Source organism: Onychomys torridus, chromosome 11 (genome assembly GCF_903995425.1).
Source record: "Onychomys torridus chromosome 11, mOncTor1.1, whole genome shotgun sequence".
In the NCBI taxonomy this organism is placed as follows: Eukaryota; Metazoa; Chordata; class Mammalia; order Rodentia; family Cricetidae; genus Onychomys; species Onychomys torridus.
This window is the reverse complement of record NC_050453.1, coordinates 42,756,406-42,777,886: the sequence shown is the minus strand read 5'-3', so window position 1 is coordinate 42,777,886 and position 21,481 is coordinate 42,756,406. Positions and strand designations below refer to the sequence as shown.

Here is a 21,481-nt window from a genome sequence, read left to right as displayed (position 1 = left end):
GTCTTACAAGTATGCTAACATTGATTTAGTGTCTCATTCTGAGTATGGTTTTTTTTTTTCTTGGCATGGTAGAAAAGACTTTTATCTCTTTTCTTCTCCTAGGTTTTAAACAAGACTAAGGAATTTGAAGATGCCGTGAGAAAAGTCCTAAGAGATGTTCATTTAGATAATGATGTGGTTGTGTCAGTGTTTGAAACAAACATCAGAGTTCTTGGGTAAGTTAGTGTGCAGCACTAAAGCTGCAGCGTTAATGTAGAAGAGCTTCAGTTTGGGCTGATTATTTCCTGATCTTACGATTAAAAGATAAAATGGGGGGGGGGCGCTGGAGAGATGGCTCCACAGTTAAGAGCACTTGGTGTTCTTGCAGAAGACCCAAGTGCAATTCCCAGCTCCCACATGGCCACTCACTACTACTGGAAGTCTAGTCCCAGAGGATCTGATGCCTTCTGCTGGCTTTTGAGGGCATTACATGCATGTGTGGACAGATAGTCATGCAGCCGAAACACCCAAAAAGTTGTTTTTTTTTATAAAAAAAAAGAGGATAACATTTGGAGTCCTGGCATGGTGGCTGAGGCTTGTGATCCTGGAAAGATGGGGTAGGAGTAAGTAGTCTTAAGACCAGCCTGGCCACACAGTAAGTCGCATGCCAGCCTGAGCTGGGGGAGGCCCTGTCTCAACACCCTCCCCTATGAAGAAGATAAAAGTTGGCGTGTTTTGAAACAGCCAAGGGGATAACCTTGGATTATGCTGTAACATACACAGCAGTCTTGGAGAGAGACCAGACTACAGGTGATCCCTGAGTGGAAATGAAAAGGTTGAGCGACTTTTCTGTTAGTTACATCAGAGGTTTCCAGGACCCTCCACAGTCGGCCAGCATTAGCTAGGAGACTCTGTAGAGAAGCCAGATGAGACTCAGTTAATAGGCTTGCTCCTTAGACAGTCAGAAATACCCTTGAGGGCTAAAAGTGTGAGATTATAAAATTGATTCATCACAATGTTAGGTAAATTTATGTTTAATAGCTTTTGTAATTCTCTGTCTCATTTTCTTGTCAAAGTCAGTTACTCTTCAATTAAATGTAAGAAGTCCTTGATAGCTCTTAGAGATTATTAATCCTTTAATGAGGTAAAAGATGTTTTTAATTTTTAAATGTTATAAGAGTCAAAGATTTCATGGTGATAAAATTAAAAGTTTAAATTTATTTTAAAAACACTTAGCTCATTTGTTAGGATACATGTGATAACTAAGATGATCCCTGGTTTAAGAAAATTTAAGATATTTAAGAATGCTGCAGCAGGGTGGTGGTGGCGCAAGCCTTTAATCCCAGCACTCGGGAGGCAGAGCCAGGCAGATCTCTGTGAGTTCGAGGCCAGCCTGGGCTACAGAGTGAGTTCCAGGAAAGGCGCAAAGCTACAGAGAAACCCTGTCTCAAAAAACAAACAAATAAACAAAAGAATGTCAAGTACTTTAAAATAGATTGTGTATTTTTGCGTTTACTTATTTGTTGTATATATGGGGAAGGACATGTAGGTCAACTTGTAGGAAGGTGTCAGTTCTCTGCTTCTACTAAGAGTGTTTCTGGAGTTCAAGCTTTGGCCTGCAGCCCTGGCAGCCAGTACCTTTACCCACTGAGCCTTCTTTCCAGTCCCTGATGGTTTTTATTGTTGTTATTTTTAATGTTGGCTATGTGATTATAATAGTTTGTTATAAAATGAGTAGCCAGTAGAAAAGAATGAAATTATTCTGTAGCTTTTCCTTATGTTTGCAAATTGTGTGGGAGGGTAACTCCTCATACCCTCTCATGTATAGCTTGTAAATAAATTGTAAGTAAATGTTTAATTGAATTTCAGGTAATGTTTTGTCTCTGTGATCCTAGGGGTCTTTTAGGTGGACACTCACTGGCGATCATGCTGAAGGAAAAAGGTGAATACATGCAGTGGTACAATGATGAGCTTCTCCAAATGGCTAAGCAGCTGGGCTACAAACTCCTACCAGCTTTCAACACTACCAGCGGCCTTCCTTATCCCCGAGTAAGTCACTGTGAACGAGTACAGCTCTGTTGACACTTCTTCATTGTTTGCAGGATGAATTCTTGTGATCAGAGGTGTTCCTCTCCCTCATGAGCCTGGAAAAAGATGCGTCAGAGCTGACAGCAAAGTTATATTGATATGGTGGCGAACTTAGATTTGAGCGACATGGAAATTAGATTAGCGTACGCCTTCCTCAGCCTCAGTGTGTCAGACTAGATTCTGCTGCGGGAGGAGGAGACAGACTGCAGTGTGGGCCTGGGCTGTCGGTGCGGAAGTAGCTGAGAGAGTAGGCAGATGTTACTCTCCCAGGAGCGGCTGAGGAGGAAGTGGAGCTGCTGGGAGAAAGCATCCAGACATCAGGAGCGGTTGCCACGCAGTGGGCAGAGTGAGAAATCATCAGAGAAGCTCCAGAAGGAGGGATGTGTCTGGGTGTGACCCTTACAGCCTGTGTGGGCAGACGGAGGGAGGAGGCTGCAGTGTGGGTCACTGTCCTGGGGTCGGTGTGACCCTTACAGCCTGTGTGGGCAGACGGAGGGAGGAGGCTGCAGTGTGTGTCACTGCCCTGGGGTTCTTTCGTTGTTAGTTCTAAGGAGACCTGGCCGGTCGAGGGAGTTTTGCGATTGTTCGGTCCCCCCAGAAGTTTCTCTCTAAAGCAGAGGGAAGGAGGCTGCTGAGGACAGAGTGAGCTTGCTCCTGACCACCTCATTCTGTAGTAACACCGTCTCTGTCCTGTTTGTCCCAGTCAGACCCAAGGTCTGTCACTCTCCCATTTTTTGTTTGTTTGTTTGTTTGTTTGTTTTTCTCTGTGTAGCTTTGCGCCTTTCCTGGAACTCACTTGGTAGCCCAGGCTGGCCTCGAACTCACAGAAATCCACCTGGCTCTGCCTACCGAGTGCTGGGATTAAAGGCGTGCGCCACCACCGCCCGGCTCTCCCTTTCATTTGCTGCTTTGCTGTTAAAGCCAATTTCATTTCATTCGTAGACTGCAGTATCTTAATGTGATTATTCTTTTCTCAGGCTTCTTACTCAGAGCACTTGGGAAAATAGTATTACTAAAGCATGTTCTATATTTAATTACTTTAAAAACTCGTGCGTCCTCTCTGCTCCACTGATTGTCCCTTAACACTGAGAAATCTCTAGTTTGGCAGTAGACTATCCAGTGTTCTCTGATAGTCCTTAGATACTTTTTTTTTTCTTTAAGATTTATTTATTTATTATGTATACAGTATTCTGTCTGTATGCATGCCTGCAGATCAGAAGAGGGCACCAGATCTCACTGTAGATGGTTGTGAGCAATCGTGTGGTTGCTGGGAATTGAACTCAGGACCTCTGGAAGAACAGCCAGTGCTCTTAACTGCTGAGCCATCTCTAGCCCCCTTAGTTACTGTGACAAACACCCTGGCCAGGGTAACATAAAGAAAGAGTTTAGTGCTTATGGTTTCAGAGGGTCGTGGTCCGTGACGTCTGAGGACAGACAGCAGGAACAGTTGAGAGAGAGCCCACGTCAGTCGCGCACTGTGGGCAGACAGCAGAGAGCACACTGGGATGGCAGCAGGCTTTGGACTCTTCACAGCTCAGCCCTGGGACAGGCCTCCTCCAACAAGGCCACACCTCCTAATCCTCCCCAGATAGGGCCTGCAACTGGGGACCAAGTATCCCAATGTGAGCCTATGGGGCTATTCTCCTTCAAACCACCACATCCTATACCAGTGTATACATATACACTGAATTTACTTTAGTAAATACGTTTAGTTTTTGTTTTATTTTCATTTATGTTTTTTTTTAACTTAAAATAATTATATGTGCAGGTGTTTTGTGTATGTATACACACACACACACACACACACACACACACACACACACACACACCACACACACTCTACATGCCTGCCTGGGGTTCACAGACCCAGAGGAGGGTATCAGATCCCCTGAAACTAGAATTTCAGATAGCTGAGAGGCACCATGTGGGTGCTGGGAACTGAACTTGGGTCCTCTGGGAGAGTAGCCAGTGCTCCATCTCACCAGCCCCCTATTTTTAATTTGTGTGTGTGTGTGTGTGTGTGTGTGTGTGTGTGTGTGTCTGTCTGTCTGTCTGCGTGCCTGTGGGTGTATGCATGAGTGCAAGTATTCATAGATACCAGAAGAAGGTATTGGATCAATTGAGTTAAAGTTATAGGGCTTGTGTGCTACCTGGTGTGGGTGCTCAGAATTCTTGCAAGAGCAATACAAGCTCTTAACCATTTCTCTAGCCCTAGTTTTTGTTTGAAATAGAGGTTTTGGAGTTTGAGGAGTCTAGGTCTGTCTCTGTCTCTCTGTTTGTATAGAAGTATGTACACGTTTGTGTCTGTCTGTGTGTGTTGTTCATGTGTGTGCATGACAGAGGTGAACACTGGCTATCTTCCTCAGTGGCCCCACACAGTCTCTTGATGAGCCTAAAGCTCCTGATTCAGCCAGACCAGCTGGCCCATCAGTTCTAGGAACCCTGTTTCTGCCTCACTAGCACAGTGCCAAGCCCAGCCTTTTCCATGAGTAACAGGAGTGAACTCTGTAAGCACTTTACCAAGAGAGCTAGCTCCTGAGCCCTTTTGTGTTTCTTTGTGTTTCCTGTAACATGAAAGGCAGGCATTAGATTGAAACAGAAGGTATTGCAGTATTAGTGTAAACAAAGAAACTTGTTATCTTTGTATTCTTTGAAGTGTCAGAGAGTGTCCTCATACACACTTATTAATCAGTTACTTTTGCTCATGGAAATGATGTAATCAGCTCCTCTTGGATATCATGCATACTTGGTAGAGTCTACATTACTGTCTCTAAGCCAGAAATTTGCTAGATGGAAATGCTATTGTACGAGTTATTGGTCTTTCCCTCCTTTTTTCTCTGTGTGGCTTCCTGCATGCTAGACAAGTGCTGTACCCCAGCTCCATTCCAGCCTGTAATGGTTTTAACATTTTTTTTTACAGTTTCATACTTGTATATAATGAAATTTTGTCATTTTCATCCCTATTTCCTTCTCTCCCCTCACTCCTGCTGAAACATTTCTTTTTCTCAACAAGTGAAACTTCTCCTATTTTCATGATTTTGTGTGTATATGTGTGTGTGCATGTGTGGTGTGGTGTGTGTGTGTGTGTGTGTGTGTGTGTGTGTGTGTGTGTCCCACTAGGTTTAATTAAGGTAGCTTCTATGAGCATGGGTAGGAGCTTATTTATTGGGGTGTGGAACTGTCAACATCCCCATGATGAAATGTTGACAGGCCCAGTCTCGTACAGGTAACTGTAGCTGCTGTGAGTTCCTGACTGCAATGGTGGTCATGGTCATATTTAAAACACTCATATATAGCCAGGCAGTGGTGCACGCCTTTAATCCCAGCACTTGGGAGGTAGAGCCAGGCGGATCTCTGAGTTCGAGGCCAGCCTGGTCTACAAAGTGAGTTCCAGGAAAGGCACAAAGCTACACAGAGAAACCCTGTCTCGAAAAAAAAAAAACAAAACCAAAAAACAAACAAACAAACCCAAAACCTCATATTTAAATCTTATTCATACTTTGTAATAACATTTCTTAAATCTTCAAAGCTAATTCTCAGATAAATCTCATTGTTTGACTGTGACTTGGATTTAATCATCTTTTTCTTTTTCTTTTTCTTCCCGAGACAGGGTTTCTCTGTGTTGTGCTGCCTGTCCTGGAACTCGCTTTGTAGACCAGGCTGGCCTTGAACTCACAGAGATCCGCCTGCCTCTGCCTCCCGAGTGCTGGGATTAAAGGTGTGCGCCACCACAGCAGGCGAATCATCTTTCTCTTAATTTAATTTTTTTGAGAATTTCGTACATGCGTACTCTTTTTGCATCATTTCCGCCTCTCCTCTGCCCTCTTGGACTCCTCTCGAGGCCCTCCACACCATCTCAAATCCATGACCTCTGGAGCTATTCTCACATACAGAGAGAGCCTGTTGAGCCCCTTTAGTGTTGTCCCTAAGTGTGTTTGATAGGGCTGACCACTTGGGTTGAGAGTTTTTCATCCAGGGATATGGCCTTGGCAGAGTTTTCCCGTCTATGTTGGAATGTCAGCAGATGTGTGGGTCTTGTGGTTTTTTTTGAGGTTTCATGGTGTAGCTTCCCTGTCATATATGAAGACTGTCTCACAGCAGACATCCTCTGGCTCTTATGGTCTTTCCAGCCCTTCTTCCGTGATGTTCCCTGAACCGTCGGTGTAGGCTTGTGTTGTAGATGAATCCACTGGGGCTCGATACCCCACGGTCAGTTGCTCTCTGCATTTTGACCAGTGGTGGCTCCTGCCATGGTCTCCATTTGCTGCAGAAGAATCATCAACATTTAGAATGCAGCTGGGACTTACACTGGTTTAGGAAAGTGGCAGTCATAGGTTCTGCTTTAGGGTCCATGACCTGATCAGCCACCTTTCTTAATTTGCAGCTCCTCCCAACCCAGTGATAGTTTATCTCCTTGGTTTTAGCATTATTTATCAGTTCCTCGATTTTTTTTGCACTTATTTGTGACTTGCCATTATTATTAATTCTCTATTTTCATACCTATCCTATTTATTCTGTCTGGCTTTTAAGCTCCTTGAAGGCAAAGGTCTACTTCTTTGTATCTTATTATGATATCTACTCTATGTTAGATAACAAATATTGATCAGGAACTGGAGGTGGGCAGTTAGTGTCCTCGGTGATGTAGTCATAGGGGAGTTCCCTATGCTCTGCTGGATAGTTCCCACTCATGTGGGCAGCCCTAGTTAAACTCAGTGAGTCACAGAACAAAAATCAAAGGACATGCTAGGACTCTTGAGATGATTCAGGAAACATAAAGGCTCCTGCTATTAAGCCTGACTGTCTGAGTTTGATCCCCAGTGGCGGAAGGAAAAGAGCTGACTCCCCCAAGTTGTCTTGTGACTGCCACATGCATGATGTGGCATGCGCATGCCTCCACAGATGACAAATAATGAATGTAATAAAAGAAGGAGTGGTAGTGGGTAGAGGACTTTATGGGGGAGGAGAATCAGGGTGGAGTAATGAGTGTGAGCAGAATGTATTATATGCATGTATCAAATCGCAAAGAATAAGTTAATTTATAAAAACCTAGAAAACAAAGTTTTAATCTCTTCTAAATATATACCATTACAATCAAGTTCTTCTCTGTGAACTATTTAGCATTGTACTTGTTTCATAAATTCTTAACTTAATTTCTCCTAAACCTGATCTACCTTTTTAACGATTTATTGTTATAATGATGTTGCATTATTACATCATCAAGAAAAAAAATGAGAACTTATTTACCCCATAAATCCTATATGCTCAGAATATGTTTTCCTAGAAGTTCATTGGTAAGCTACAGAGATCCTCAGATTGAGTTCAGTGTTCATGTACTTCATGACTTTTTTTTATAATCTGATAGTCTTGTGACAGTGATGGATCAGAAACTCACTTGTCTCTTGGTCGTTGCTCATGCTAACATTCCCATTGTATTTAGATTAATTTAAAGTTTGGCATCAGAAAGCCGGAAGCCCGGACAGGAACTGAGACAGACACCTGTACAGCCTGTGCAGGGACCTTGATCCTTGAGTTCGCTGCACTGAGTCGGTTCACAGGAGCGACAGTATTTGAGGTGAGGTTTTCATGGCTTTTCTTCTGGGGTTGGGAAGAGCTAACTTTCTGTTTGTTTCCTTTGGCTAAGGATTAGGACTCGCCATTGTGGGATTACTGTTACTTTGATGTCCTGTAATCAGATGTTAGTGTTTCAGACATGGATGTCATTGTGAAGCAGCTGTATTAAATACAAGTTTGCTTTTCGTTCACAGACCATCAGGGACCATTTTAGCTTTCTCCTTAGAGGAGTGTCTAGCTACATTATGTAAATTTGACAACTCCTTTGTAGCACAGATATCCATGCATCTGTGTTTTATTGGTTAGACTTCCAAATGGTTGGTTGTATCTCTGAAACCTTCACAAATCACCTAAACCCATTGTGAAATTTTTGTATATAAGCTTGAACAAGAGTAATTTGTTTACCTCAAGGGAAAAGTTATTTGTTATTCAAAAGACATGTATCACCCCACATATTTTCTTGGGGTCTATTTTTTCTTACATTAAAAAAAATCTGATGTAACTATATATGGTATTATATCATTGGAATGCAAAAGTTATGTAGGTGCCCACTTTCTTAGACACATGACTTAGGTGATTTTTTTTTTTTTTTTAAAGTCATAAGATGGTTACATGGACAGAGCAGAAGTAGGGACCACGTAGTAAGCACCATTACAGATACTGGATAAGGATGTAAACAAAGTCAGCAAGAAGATCTTGCGCTATGCTTGTCTGGGTCTCAATGGATGATACATTCATATGCCTTGAGGACAGGTGTGATTGGTTAATGTTTTAAACTTAAATTTCAAAATACCTTATTGTCTAGTAGCTTCCCTTCACTAAACATGTTTACTTGTACATGTTTTAATATAATATTAAATTTAATTAAGTATTAAATTCTTAATATTCTGAAATATTGATGCATTTATAGGTAAAAATGAATCTCAATGAGATAAGTCTACAGTCCGTGAATGAACAAATGGAGTTAGATTTAGAGTCCATGTCTTTACTCTTTCCATTGGCCTGTTTTGTTTTTCTGAATAAATCTATTGAAAAAAATCATGATCTAAAAACCTTCTAGGATGCCTTTGACAGATCATCGCTGTTGCAGGTTTTGAGCTGCGGTCTGTTGCCGTATAAAGATTGATGTGAAACCACAGCTATGCTCAGTGACTTATTTCTGTCTCTCTCTCTACTTTATGAGAAATTGTGACCAGTGACAGTATGACCCACAATGCCTGAACTATTTTCTTTTTTTTTTTGGGGGGGGGGGAGCCTTGTGCTTGCTACCCACAGAGCTAAATCCCCAACCCCGCCTGAACTATTTTCTATCTGTCCCTTGTCAGAAAAAATTTTGCTGACCCTAGAGTATGGAGAGCAATATACAAAGAAATCAGAGTTCTTGTATTAGTGTTGTGTAATTCAATTTTAAGCTTTGATTAAATTTGTAATTTTACTGTTCCTGTTTTTTTAAAGCTATAAAGTAGAAGTAGGGAAATATAATCAGTATCACACTTTACAGATTTGAAAATTCACCATTTAATTATAGTTGTGGTCTACTTTATTTCAATATAATTATCATTCATCATTTGCATCAAGAATGTAAATGATTTTGCACTCTATTGCCAAATCTACAAAGTAACAAATTAGGTTTAATGATTTTTTTTGCTTGCATTACTAAATAAGTTCATGCCCTCAAATTAATTTAGAATTTTACCAGTAGATATCATTTGCTATTCCATTTATAACATTTTTTTATCTAAAGCTAAGAATTTTGGGGTTTTTAATTTTGTTTTGTTTTGTTTTGTTTGTTTGTTTCTCTGTGTAGCTTTTGGAGCCTGTCCTGGATCTCACTCTGTAGACCAGGCTGGCTTGAAACTCACAGAGATCCACCTGGCTCTGCCTCCTGTGTGCTGGGATTAAAGGTGTGCACCACTGCCACCTGGCTCAAAACTAAGAATTTTGTAAGAAATAATTTGAATTTAATATTCATTGGGTAAAAATAAATTAAAGAAGTGGTCATAGGGTTATAATTTTATATATACAAATGTGTATATATATGTATATTTGCATTAATATACAAATAAGTCCTCAGTAGCCTAGTTTATTTGCTAATTTTTCACTGATAAAATTATGTGTCACTTAAAAAATATCTGAAGTGACTTTCAAAAATAGCATATCAGTTGTGAATTCTCTTCAACTTTGCTAAATGAGAATACTTGAGGAGAGTTCCCCTTTGCACTTAGGTTGGTAATAATTGTTTTAACAAGTGCATTAATTATGTCAGTTAATATAATAATCTGTGTGTGGATGTGAGCCATGCTGCAAGAGTAAATGGCCATGGATATTCTCCAAGTGAAATCTCTTATATGAAGTGGCTAAAAGAGCCAAGGCAGGATTTTAAGGAATTTTGTAAGTGGTTGTCTTAAGAATTTTGCTTAGTTCTAAAAGATCCAGTGGATCTTGGATTTGTAGATTTCCCCCTTGGCCAGAGACAAAGTTCTTCAAGTATGCTTTTGTTTTTTAATTATAGGAATATGCAAGAAAAGCTCTTGATTTTCTCTGGGAAAAAAGACAACGAAGTAGCAATTTAGTAGGCGTGACTATCAATATCCACACTGGAGACTGGGTGCGCAAAGGTATGGAAGCTGGGCTTTAAAACCCAGACCTTGGGATGGTTGGTAATCCAGCGTTTGTGAAGACCACCAGGCTTGCATTGTTTCATGCCTTAGTCATGTAGCATTAGCAGGTGTAGGGAGAGACAAGACCCCGGAGTTGATTTCTCTGAGGACTAGGGATCAGAGTACTTCATCTCACTTCACAATTTAGTGGATATATTTAATAATGTTATCACAGTCTGCCTTCTCTCCATGTGTGTGTAACCTATGTTTGTGTCTGCTCCATGTCTGTAAGATGAGGCATTAGTACTGCTTCAGAGTTACTGTGAGGTTCCAAGAGTTAACTGGAGTCCTGAGGACAGCCCTGGCTGTGTGCAGTGCATACTTACTGTGAAATGTCACTGCTAATGCTGTTAGTACTCCTGATTAGTGACTTTACTCCTGGAATATAGCCTGAGGAAATAGTACAATAAATATTTGTTTCCGAGATATCATCATATATTTATTGACAATACTGGAAAACAGATTTAAGTGGTAATAACATAATAGCTCAGAAAATTATATTCTAAGTGTTGTGGCATTAAGTTTTTAAAAATAGAATTAGGGAAAGAAACGTAACAATGTTATGAGTGGATAAAATAGGGTATCATAAAGATTATTTTATGTTTTAAAACTCCCCTTTAAGACAAGCACTGAAGGATGGACGGACACTGGAATGTTCCTAATGAGGTTATCTTTAATGTTTCTGTTTTCCAAAAGGCTTATCTTGTGTATAAATAAAAAGAATTACCTGTATTTAAATAAATAAAATTATGTAATTATCAATCTATGACAATGAAAATAAATGTGATGTTTATACTCACTATTATACACATTTTCCTTTGTTCCCGTCTTCCCTGCCTTATCTCCCTCTTCTGTCCCCTTCCCCATTTGGTCCTTCCATTTCAGCCTCCTGCACCTCCCCGCCCTCCATAACTACCTATTCCATTTCCCCTTAATGGGGTGATCAGTTCTTCCCCCAGTCCCTTACTCTGCTCGACCACTGTGGCTATGATTGAAGCCCTGCTGTTAGACTTGGCAGCTAACATCCATAGCTAAGTGAGCACAACCCATATTTCCATTTGATGTTTTCAAGTCCAGTTACCTCATGCAGATGACTTTTTATTGTGAAGAATAATTGAAAACAAAATGTATACAGAATATACACACTGTAATATTTTAGAGAGTAGTGCCAGGGTCCCATGCCTGGAGAGCTCCCGGGGGCTGTGAAGCAGAGAGGTGTCTCATAAACCCCCTCTAAGAGCTGTAAATGATTGCCAGCATAGAAATGCTACATCAGTAGGCTGGAGCAAGAGCTAGTAGAATCTGCATTGTTGATCTCCTCGAACCCAAGGATAGGTGGCAGGAAGCAGTTGTGGAAGTGTGCACCCACAAACAAATATGCCATTGTCATTCCTGTGTTATACATTGATAATGTGTATCTTTGCACTGTTGGGCTTGAATGATCATTTTCTTCTCTGGATGTGTTTTCTTTTTTATTACTAGAAACAGTTTTTAAATTTTAATATATTTTGATCATACTCTTCCCCTCCCCCAAGTTCTTCCAGCTCCTTTCTCCTCCCTACCCATCCAACTTTAAGTTCTTTCTCAAAAAGCAAACCAAAAGTCCAAGACTAGAACAAAAGCTAGAAAAATACAACAGCACCCAAAAAGAAAGAAGGAAAACTGTAGCCAGATCGAAGTACACAAAAGCTGTGTGGTCCATTATTTGTTGATCAGCTACTGAACATCTGGGACCTGTCCTGAGTGGTTGATATACCCAGGCTTATTTTGTTTGTGTACAAAAAACTAATTACCTGCATTTAAATAAATAAAAATATAATTATTAATCTGACAGCTAAAAATAAATGTATTTTAAGGCTTTCTTCTCTCTCCTTCCTTCCTTCCCCTCCCTCTCTCTTTCTTTCTTTTACTTGTGGACAATTTAATTAGAGTTTTTACAAGAAAAACCCCGGGCTGGAGAGATGGCTCAGAGGTTAAGAGCACTGACTGCTCTTCCAGAGGTCCTGAGTTCAATTCCCAGCACCCACATGGTGGCTCACAACCATCTGTAATGAGATCTGGTGCCCTCTTCTGACCTGCAGACATACATGTAGGCAGAACACTATATACATGATAAATAAATCTTAAAAAAAAGAAAAACCCCAGTGCTGCACAAACCCTAATTGGTCTTAATTAAAAAAAAAAAAAAAAGTCAGGTATCAGGGTGAAAGCTGAAAGATGGGAGAAGCAGAGCATCCAGCCCCTAGAGTTCTTACCTCTACCAAACCCTCAACCTGAAAGGAGAGGAGCTCCCCTGTCTCCTCCCACTTACATTCCTTTTCTCCGCCCAGCCATCTCACTTCCTGTCTCAACGTCTCTATAGTGCAGGGATTAAAAGAGAGTGCCTCCCAAGTACTGGGAGCAAAGGCATGAGATCCCAGTGCTGTGACTGAAGATGTGTGCCGGCCACCACTGCCCGGCCTCTATGGTTGACTAGTGGCTGACTTTGCCCTCTGACCTTCAGACAAGAGCACAAACAAAACACCACCACACCCCAGGGCATGCAATCTGTAATCTTAGCACCTGCCTGGAGGAGGAAGATTTTTGAAGGGAAAGAGAAAAAGCTGTGCCATTTAAGTTAAGCCAACATGAAGGTCAGCCACATGGTGGGGAGGGGAGCTTTGGAGATAGAATGAAGTCCAAAGTGTTAGGGAAAGCATGCTTAAAACAGACAGAAGAAAAGGAACTCAGAAAAGCAGGCACACTCACACAGCTCCATGGCTGTGGCGCTGTACAGAAGGCAGGAATTCTGGGAAGGGCACATTATCTCATTAAAGGGATAATTATCCCTCCCATCGCTTTAGCATGACTTAAGGCAAATCAGCCTTCCTAAGGGATAGCGCCTTCCCTGGGTGATTGACCAACCCAACTGGATTAACTCTTAAGGGAGCAGACTGTGCCCAGGCAGCTCAGGACAGGAAATGAACCCACAGGCAGCATTTCCAGTTACACCCTTGTTTTCCTGGCCAGGAAGTGTCAGAAGGGAGCTCTGTCTGTAGACTATACACAAGGGTGGGACTGGAACTCCAGTCCAGACACTCATCCCTTCTGTGAACAGCTTTGGAACTGGATCTCTGAGTTTTCGTGGTGAAAATGGGCTTTATCTGCTCCTCAATTTCAACTGTCTACTAAATGATTTTAGGGTTACCTCTTTAGAGAGGAGAATGTTAACAGTGGTATTGGGAGCCTATTAAGGGAAAGATATTTTCTTCTGGTCAGAAGAACAGAATCTTTAAAATTTTAAAATCCATACTGAGTTTCATAATGGCTGGGCTAATTTACATTTCTACTCAATTATCAATAATGTAGAGACCCTACTGATTTTCTGTTTGCTTGACCTGTCAAGAATTAAAGTAGATGATTTCTAGCAATGATTTTCTATCATTCCATTTTGCTTTATATATATTGTGTTGGGTGTGGCAGGTGCACTGAGCCCTTGGTCACACTGGGTAGTGACCCTCCCTCTCTCAGTCCAGTCCGCTGTCTCCACTTGCTTCGCGGGGCTTGCAGATACACCTCCCCATGCTCCTACCCCTGCTTCTCTAAACCTGTCCTTTATAAAATCTGCATGTATCTAGATGGATTGGATCAGTTTTCAGAATTTAATCTGTGGATATCTTTAATGCATGTAGTTTATACTATTAATGTTATTTCAGTATGTTGCATCTTTTCTATTTTTTTTTCGTCCTTTTGTTTTTGATTGATGCTTGTGTCTCTAAAAAACTCAATGTGCTCTCTTGTCGCTTTGTTTGCTCCTCTCTGGCCCTTTTCTGTTAAATCAATATTACTACATCAGTATTTCTGACTGACTGTCTGGAGTCTCGGGCTTGCTCTCTTTCCCCACCTCTCTTTTCTGCCCCCTCCCTCAGTGTTTCAGTAACAGCAGATTTCATTGAGGTATTTGCTTGCTTGTACTTTGCATATCACTTATATAGATTGTCTCTTAATTAACTAGTCACTGTATGTATGGGTTCTGCTTCCTCAATCACCTGCACATGGAGAAATTGGGGGGGTTGTTACATTCATTCTAACATATATAGACTTATTATCTCTAAACAATACAGTATGATATATCTTGTACATTGTGCTCTGTATTAAAATGAATTTGGAGATGGCTCAGAGCACACGAGGCTGTGCTGGTTTACACCATTAAAATGGTACTTGGGCATCTTTGGATTCTGGCATCCCTAGGAGTCTTGAAACCAGTGTTTTGCAGATAACAGAGATGATTATACTCCATACCAAACTATTTGCAGTAGTTTTCCCTGGGCACCGAAGCTGTATTTCCCTAATAGTTCATTGTTTTAGTACTGGAGTGATGGCTTAGCTGTGCATGATTCTTGGTTTAAGTTACTTTCCATCAAGTTATTAAACGACAACTCTTTGTTTTCAAACATCCTGTTAATTAAAAATGCGATATTGTTCTTATTTCTATGTCCTAATATGTGATCTGTTCTTTCTTTCTGGAACATTATAAATATCAAAGACAAAGAAAAGCTTAGAAAAATGTTGTTACAATTTTAGGTATGAGTTTTCTTTTTTCCTTTCAGCAGTTTTTGGGTCTTTTAAATTTAAAATGGTTGCTTTTAATTGCTAAAACTTGATTTCTATTTTTTATTTTTATTCTTTAGCGATTTCAGTTTTTCAGTTTGGGTTAGTTAAATCACTGTTAACTTGTCCTCCATATAGTTTAGACATGCTGATACAATTTTTCCAAATAAGAAAAATGGTAACAAGTTTCATATAGTAACTTTGAAAACAAACTATTTGCTGTAAGGGAACTAGCCATTATCCGTAGAGCAGACAGGGTTAGAGTTCCATAGATGTACAGTTTTTATGTTCAAGTTTCATGTTGGCAATGTAACTTTATTCTGCTCTACTGATGTCCTCATTTGTACCATATGAATTTTCAGACATGTTTAATAAAGGACCACATTTATATGTGTTTCCTCTAGATAGTGGAGTTGGAGCAGGGATTGATTCATATTATGAGTATCTGTTGAAAGCCTATGTCTTGCTTGGAGATGACAGTTTTCTGGAAAGATTTAATACAGTAAGTTGATTTATTTTTCTACTAATTTGATAGCTAATTGCATTTGAGTCCAAGATTGGTGAGAACTTAACAACCTAATGATGGTCTTAAAAGTCTGTCTTTAAATGGGTCATAGTGTTTTGTCAGCTCTCTGCTGTTGGGCAGGACAAGAGGGAAGTGAAATGTACTCCAAGAGTTTCCTTTTCATCTTATCAGAAAATTTGTAAATCTGCCAGTGTACGATACGGGTACATTCAGGTTTTATCTATTCTTATTTTAGACACAGAAGACAATTACTGGAATGAGATAGAGCTAGCTTTCACTTTGGGGTTCCAATTCTATTTGAAATGTTGGAAGTTTGACCTAGTCTTTGATCATACCAGACAAGCAGGGTTTGGGTAGTGTGTATTCATTTCAAAGGTGGATGTCTTAAGACTAGACCACAAGAACCACAGATAGAAGCATTGGGAAGAGATGGTCGGCCTCATCCTTGGGTTGATTTTGTAATTTGAAGCAAGCTAAGATTAACGTAGCAAACTCATCAGCTGTCACTATATTCATTTCAGCAATTTACCCTTTTTTTTTCTTTTTCCCACGCATCAGTTCACCCACATTACATAATGTGATATGTTTTGATACTGTAGTTAAAAGTAGGAAAGAGACCTTAGTTTACATCCTGTTTGGACAGCACACCAGTTGTGTCACTTTGGGATGGGTGAGCATCTCTGGTTGCCTTTTTCTCATCTACAGAATGGGAATACCAGCACTTTTATTCCCAGGTGTGTGGGGGAGACTACAAGAGTTTTTATGTACAGAGTGATTAGAACATAGCTAAACAGATGGCAGATTGTCAATAATATCGATTAAATACCAGATGAGCCAGCAAAACAGCTTATTGAAAGCCCTATTAAATTGGGGCTGGAGGGATGTCTTAGTGGTTAAGAGCACTGGCTGCTTTTGCAGAGGACCTAGGTTCAGTTCCCAGCACCCACATGGCAGCTCACAATCCCCTTAACACCTCTTCCAGGCGATCCAGTGTCTTCTGGTCTTTCTGGGTACCAGATGGGTATATGGTACACAAATATGTGTATAGGCACTCACATGCACATAAAGTAAAAGTAAATAAAACATTTTAAGTCCTAGTAAATTTTTGAATACTAAAAAAAAAGAAGAAGAAGAAGAAGAAAACTGTCTATATATTTGCTGATAGTAAGATTTTTTTTTTCCTTTTGAGAGATGAAGTCGGACAGGTAACCCTTTGTTGGGTCATTAATTAATACACCTTGTCCTGTTTTCAAAGCTCAGACATACATAAGAAAAGCAGTTAAAAGAAGGGAAAAAGGAGATTCCAAGAACAGAAAAGGCAGAGCTAGCAGTCCGTTAGAGTGGTAATAGTGATTGTGTGCATTAGGTTGGGTAGTTATGAGTACCAGAATATTGTGTTAGCTGAGAAGGGACCATATTCCCTAGATAAAAGAAAAAAGAAAAACAAACAAAACAAACAAACAAACAAAAACCCCTAAACTCTGTAAGATGGAAGCTGTGATTTTGTTCTGGGGACCAGAGAACATCACTGGGCCATATAGGCGTCCTAACCGTCCTAACCATAATGATAGAAACGCTCAGCTCTGTTTCATAGTAAGACTCTACCCCCGCTTTTACCATGTATATATGTTCATAGATGCACATGTGTGTGTGCATGTGTGCGGAGGCCAGAAGTTGATGTTGAATGTTGTCTTCAGTTGCTGTATGCCTTACTTTATTGAGATGGAATCTCTTCACCAAACCTAGAGTCCCCAGTTTGGCTAGACTGGCCAGGCCGGCAAGCCCTGGGGCTCTTCTGCCTCTGCCTCCCTCCTGGGCACTGGGATTAGAGAGTGCTGCACCTGGCTTTCCTATGGGCCTGGGGATCCGAACTCAGCTTCTCGTCCTTGCAGCAAACACTTCACTGAGTGAGGGGTCTGCCTGCCTCCAGGAGGTCTCCTGTTAACTGTTGTCTCTAATATTCTGCCTTCTAAAGATGGAGGACCTTGTGTGTAGCTAGGACACCTTTGAACTCTTTCCGCCTACCTCTGCCTCAGTGCCGGCGTTGTGGGCACATGCTGCTTCACCTAGTCTTGTCTCTTTAAAATCCGTTCAGCATCTTCGTAGATATTTGTATGAATTGTGTGGTCGATCTCCCCCCCCCTTTGTGTGTGTGTGTGTGTGTGTATGCGTCCATGTATGGCATGTGCACATGCCCTAGGTTTGAAATCTTGGGCATGCTGGACAAATGTTCTTCCACTGAACTAAATTCATACTTCTGCATGTGACTGAGAAAATCTATAGCCATATATATAATTTCTTTCCATCTAAATATTCATGTAATCAATTGACATATAGAGGATTTACATATCTCTATATATTCAGACGTCATTTCTTTTCTGTGCCATATGGTATTTTTTACATCTACTCTCACGAACATCTTGTTATGCTCTTGCAGCATTATGATGCCATAATGAGGTACATTAGCCAGCCACCTCTCCTACTTGATGTGCACATCCATAAACCCATGCTGAATGCTCGGACCTGGATGGATTCTCTGCTTGCCTTTTTTCCAGGGTTGCAGGTAAACCCACTGTCTTAATATTAGGATAAAATTATTTTAATTAAGTGCATTTGTCATCGCTAAAATCGGATGATAAAGTTATCATTTCAAGGTTGTACTAACTTGTAATGTGATGATTATAGATGAAATTAGCTCATGCTCTACTAAGTGATTTTGTTGTTGACATCTAGGTTTTAAAGGGTGATATTAGACCTGCTATTGAAACTCATGAAATGTTATACCAGGTGATTAAAAAACACAATTTTCTACCAGAGGTAAGCAAATAATATTTGAAATTCTCCTTGGCACACACATATCTTTACATATCTATCTGTAGCATCTATATCTATATATAATTTCTAATTTAAAGATAGAAAGTGTTATCCTTAGATGTGGCTACTCCTTTAGATTGATTTTTATTATGTGTTTTGTATCTTCTCCTCTAGATTGATTTTTATTATGTGTTTTGTATCTTCTCCTTTAGATTGATTTTTATTATGTGTTTTGTATCTTCTTGCTTTTCTCTGTGTGTAGAGCTCTAGTGTAGGATAATGGTGACACTGCCATCAAAGTCCAAGCTTACTGTTTCTCAGCCTGTTTCAACTCCGGCCGTTGGAGTAGTCGTCACTACCACCCCTTGTTGTTTGGCTTCCTTTAAACAGTTGTGCATCCCTGGGGAGCAAACCGAGGCCCTTGTGCAGGCCAGGAAAGGGCTCTGCCATTGACCTGTATTCCCAGCCCTAATCTGTCTCATTCTGACTTTCAGAAAAGTTTTGACTTTGTTGTGATTGTGTGCGAATGTGCGTGTGCACAGCAGGTGGCTGAGGGAGAGTGTGTATACCACAGTGCCCATGTGGAGATCAGGGGGCATTTGTGTGGTCACTTTTCTCCTTTACTTTTATGTAAGTTCCAGGGATTGAACACAGGTTGTCAGCCCTGCCTGGCAAGCCTCCTGACATGCTGAGCCATCTTGCTGGCCCTCATTTTACTTACAATGCACACCATCTAGTGAGATCTTGTTATCGTTTATAATCTGAAGCTTGTTTGATGAAAGTTATGTACATTAGATATAATTTTGGTTATCATACACTCATCCTAAAAATTTTGAGAATGTCTTCATACTGACTTTTAAAACAATATTACATTCATAATAGATGTCTTTGCTACACTGATTTGAAAAGATACTGATAGCATGCTTTTTGGCTTTCCAGAAGTGCACCTTTACCAATTTTGTGACATGTTCATAGCCTTCTTCTTTCTATTCTTGGTGCAGTACCTAAGCTTTCTGTTAACACAGGTGTTTACTAAAGTGTTAGCTCTGGAAAGTGTAGTTTTATTAACTTCCAACAATTAACACAGGTGTTTCCTAAGGCGTCAGCTCTGGGAAGTGTAGTTTTATTAACTTTTAAGTGTAAGGCTGTGCACTATAAAAAACTTATATTAATGTTGACTCACATGAGGTTTCAACTAGATACACTGATCACAAATGAAGTTTTCTTTTATTCTTTGTTTTTTTTATTTATTTAAAAAGAAAAAAACTGTTGGGACTGAAGAGATGGCTCAATGCTTAATGCACTGACTGCTTTTCCGGAGGACCCGGGTTTCAGTCCCAGCACCATGTGACTATCCACAGCCATCTTTAACTCCAGTGCCAGGGGATTCAGCACAGACATACACATAGACAAAACACCCATACACTTCAAATAAAAAATGTAAGAAGAACCCTCTTGGCTGTTATTGATTAAATTTTAAATAGACAAATTTTAATTTTAAGTAATTCCTTGATTTATTACTGGGGATTTGACATTATTATAAAAGGAAACAGGCTACAATAAAATATACATACTTGAAAATACATAGAGTAGAGAATTCACAGATGAAAATAGAATAGGAAATAAATAGAAGAGAATAAATTTTATATCCTCAAAAATGGTGTTATTTAAAATACATATTAATTGACTTGATTTAACATTTCACTGTGTGTAGGTACATGAAAACAGTACTGTCCATCATAAACACAGTATTGTCAATTAAAGAAATGAAAAGGAAATCAGAACACCAGAGAGGTACTAATTCAGAGCAAAGAGGAAAGAAACAAATAGAAAACTCAGTTATCAGACAATGTAGGATGGGTTTATTGGCATCACTAAGTGCCATTATTGGGTTTTCTGGTTTTGTTGTTGGTCCAGTTGGTGATTTAAAAGGTAATGTAGGGCTGGGGAGCCGGTTCAGTTGGCAAAGTGCTGGCTGCGCAGCTCTGAAGCCTGAGTTCAGTTCCTAGACCCCATGGCAGCACACCCCTGTAATCCCAGAGCTGGGGAGACAGAGACTCCCTGGCCAGCCACCCTAACCTACTCGGCAAGCCCCAGGCCATCGAGACCCTCTATCTCAAAAGGCAAAGTGGACAGCACCAAGGAACAACATTCGGTTGAACACACACACATACATGAACATGGATACACAATAACAATAACTCATAAGCTTGGTTAAACAGTCTTTCTAAAAATGAGTTAGTATTTTAGCAACAATAGTCAGTATATTATGAATGAAAGTTTGCCATGACTCATATGTTATTTTTACCATTTATATAATTGCTTTATATTCTAGAACTGCTTGTGTAATTTTCAGTCACATTTTTATGCTCTCTTATATGTTGTTCTGTGCAGGCATTTACTACAGATTTCAGGGTCCATTGGGCTCAGCACCCTCTAAGGCCAGAGTTTGCAGAAAGTACCTACTTCTTATATAAAGTAAGATAACTTACCATTCTTGGCTTTCTCTACTTTGTGTTGGCTCTCTTGCTTTTTTTATAATAAAAATTAGTATTTACTGTTATAATGGTTGGATATATCATATTTGCATTCATTTAGCCCATGAAATTATAGAAAGATGTAAGATTTGTTGTAAGCTGATGCCTTTTCAAAAGTGCTTCTGAAGATCTAGACAGAGGCTGCAGCTCGAAGCAGCAGACACAGGAAATTGAGGTCCTGACTGTGCTATAAGTCAGCCTCCTCCCGAACACTGAGCACCTCTGCTGTAAAGAGGAGGGCGATGGACAAAAAGCGAAAACAAACCCAGCACTTCTGTGAAGATTTCCTTAAAGGGAAGCTTTATTTGTGGATCTGCGTCCTAAAGCAGCCTCCGGTCTTCAGTCGGGGGCTCTTTTGAGCATTTAGAAATGTAACTTAAAGGCTGAGGTCTATGGTTTCAATTGTTTAAGGAATTCTGTGATCAAATTGTAGTGTATTTTCAAATTTATGTCCTGTGTAGCAAGTATTCTTATTCCCGACACAAGGCCTGGCACCTAGTCTGCACTCAGGAATCCCTGGAGAAGTGACTGGGTGTGTGGCAGCATGTGTTATATCTCTGTTCTCCTTTTAATAGGCTACAGGAGACCCTTACTACCTTGAAGTAGGAAAAACACTTATTGAGAATTTGAATAAGTATGCTCGAGTGCCTTGTGGATTTGCTGCCATGAAGGATGTCCGCACTGGGAGCCACGAGGACAGGTAAACAAGCCCCACT

General features: G+C 40.3%; 1 protein-coding gene across 6 annotated transcripts in view; it reads left to right on the top strand.

Annotated features, from left to right (window-relative positions):
* Edem3 (ER degradation enhancing alpha-mannosidase like protein 3) overlaps positions 1-21,481 on the top strand; it is a 54,440-nt gene that overhangs the window by 13,902 nt on the left and 19,057 nt on the right. For all 6 annotated transcript variants that reach the window (XM_036202554.1, XM_036202553.1, XM_036202556.1 and 3 more), the window contains 9 exons: positions 103-215; positions 1,875-2,028; positions 7,505-7,639; positions 10,151-10,256; positions 15,293-15,390; positions 17,852-17,977; positions 18,148-18,231; positions 20,623-20,706; positions 21,341-21,465. In XM_036202554.1, the coding sequence (XP_036058447.1) occupies positions 103-215; positions 1,875-2,028; positions 7,505-7,639; positions 10,151-10,256; positions 15,293-15,390; positions 17,852-17,977; positions 18,148-18,231; positions 20,623-20,706; positions 21,341-21,465 (1,025 nt within the window). The remainder of the gene's footprint in view (positions 1-102; positions 216-1,874; positions 2,029-7,504; positions 7,640-10,150; positions 10,257-15,292; positions 15,391-17,851; positions 17,978-18,147; positions 18,232-20,622; positions 20,707-21,340; positions 21,466-21,481) is intronic.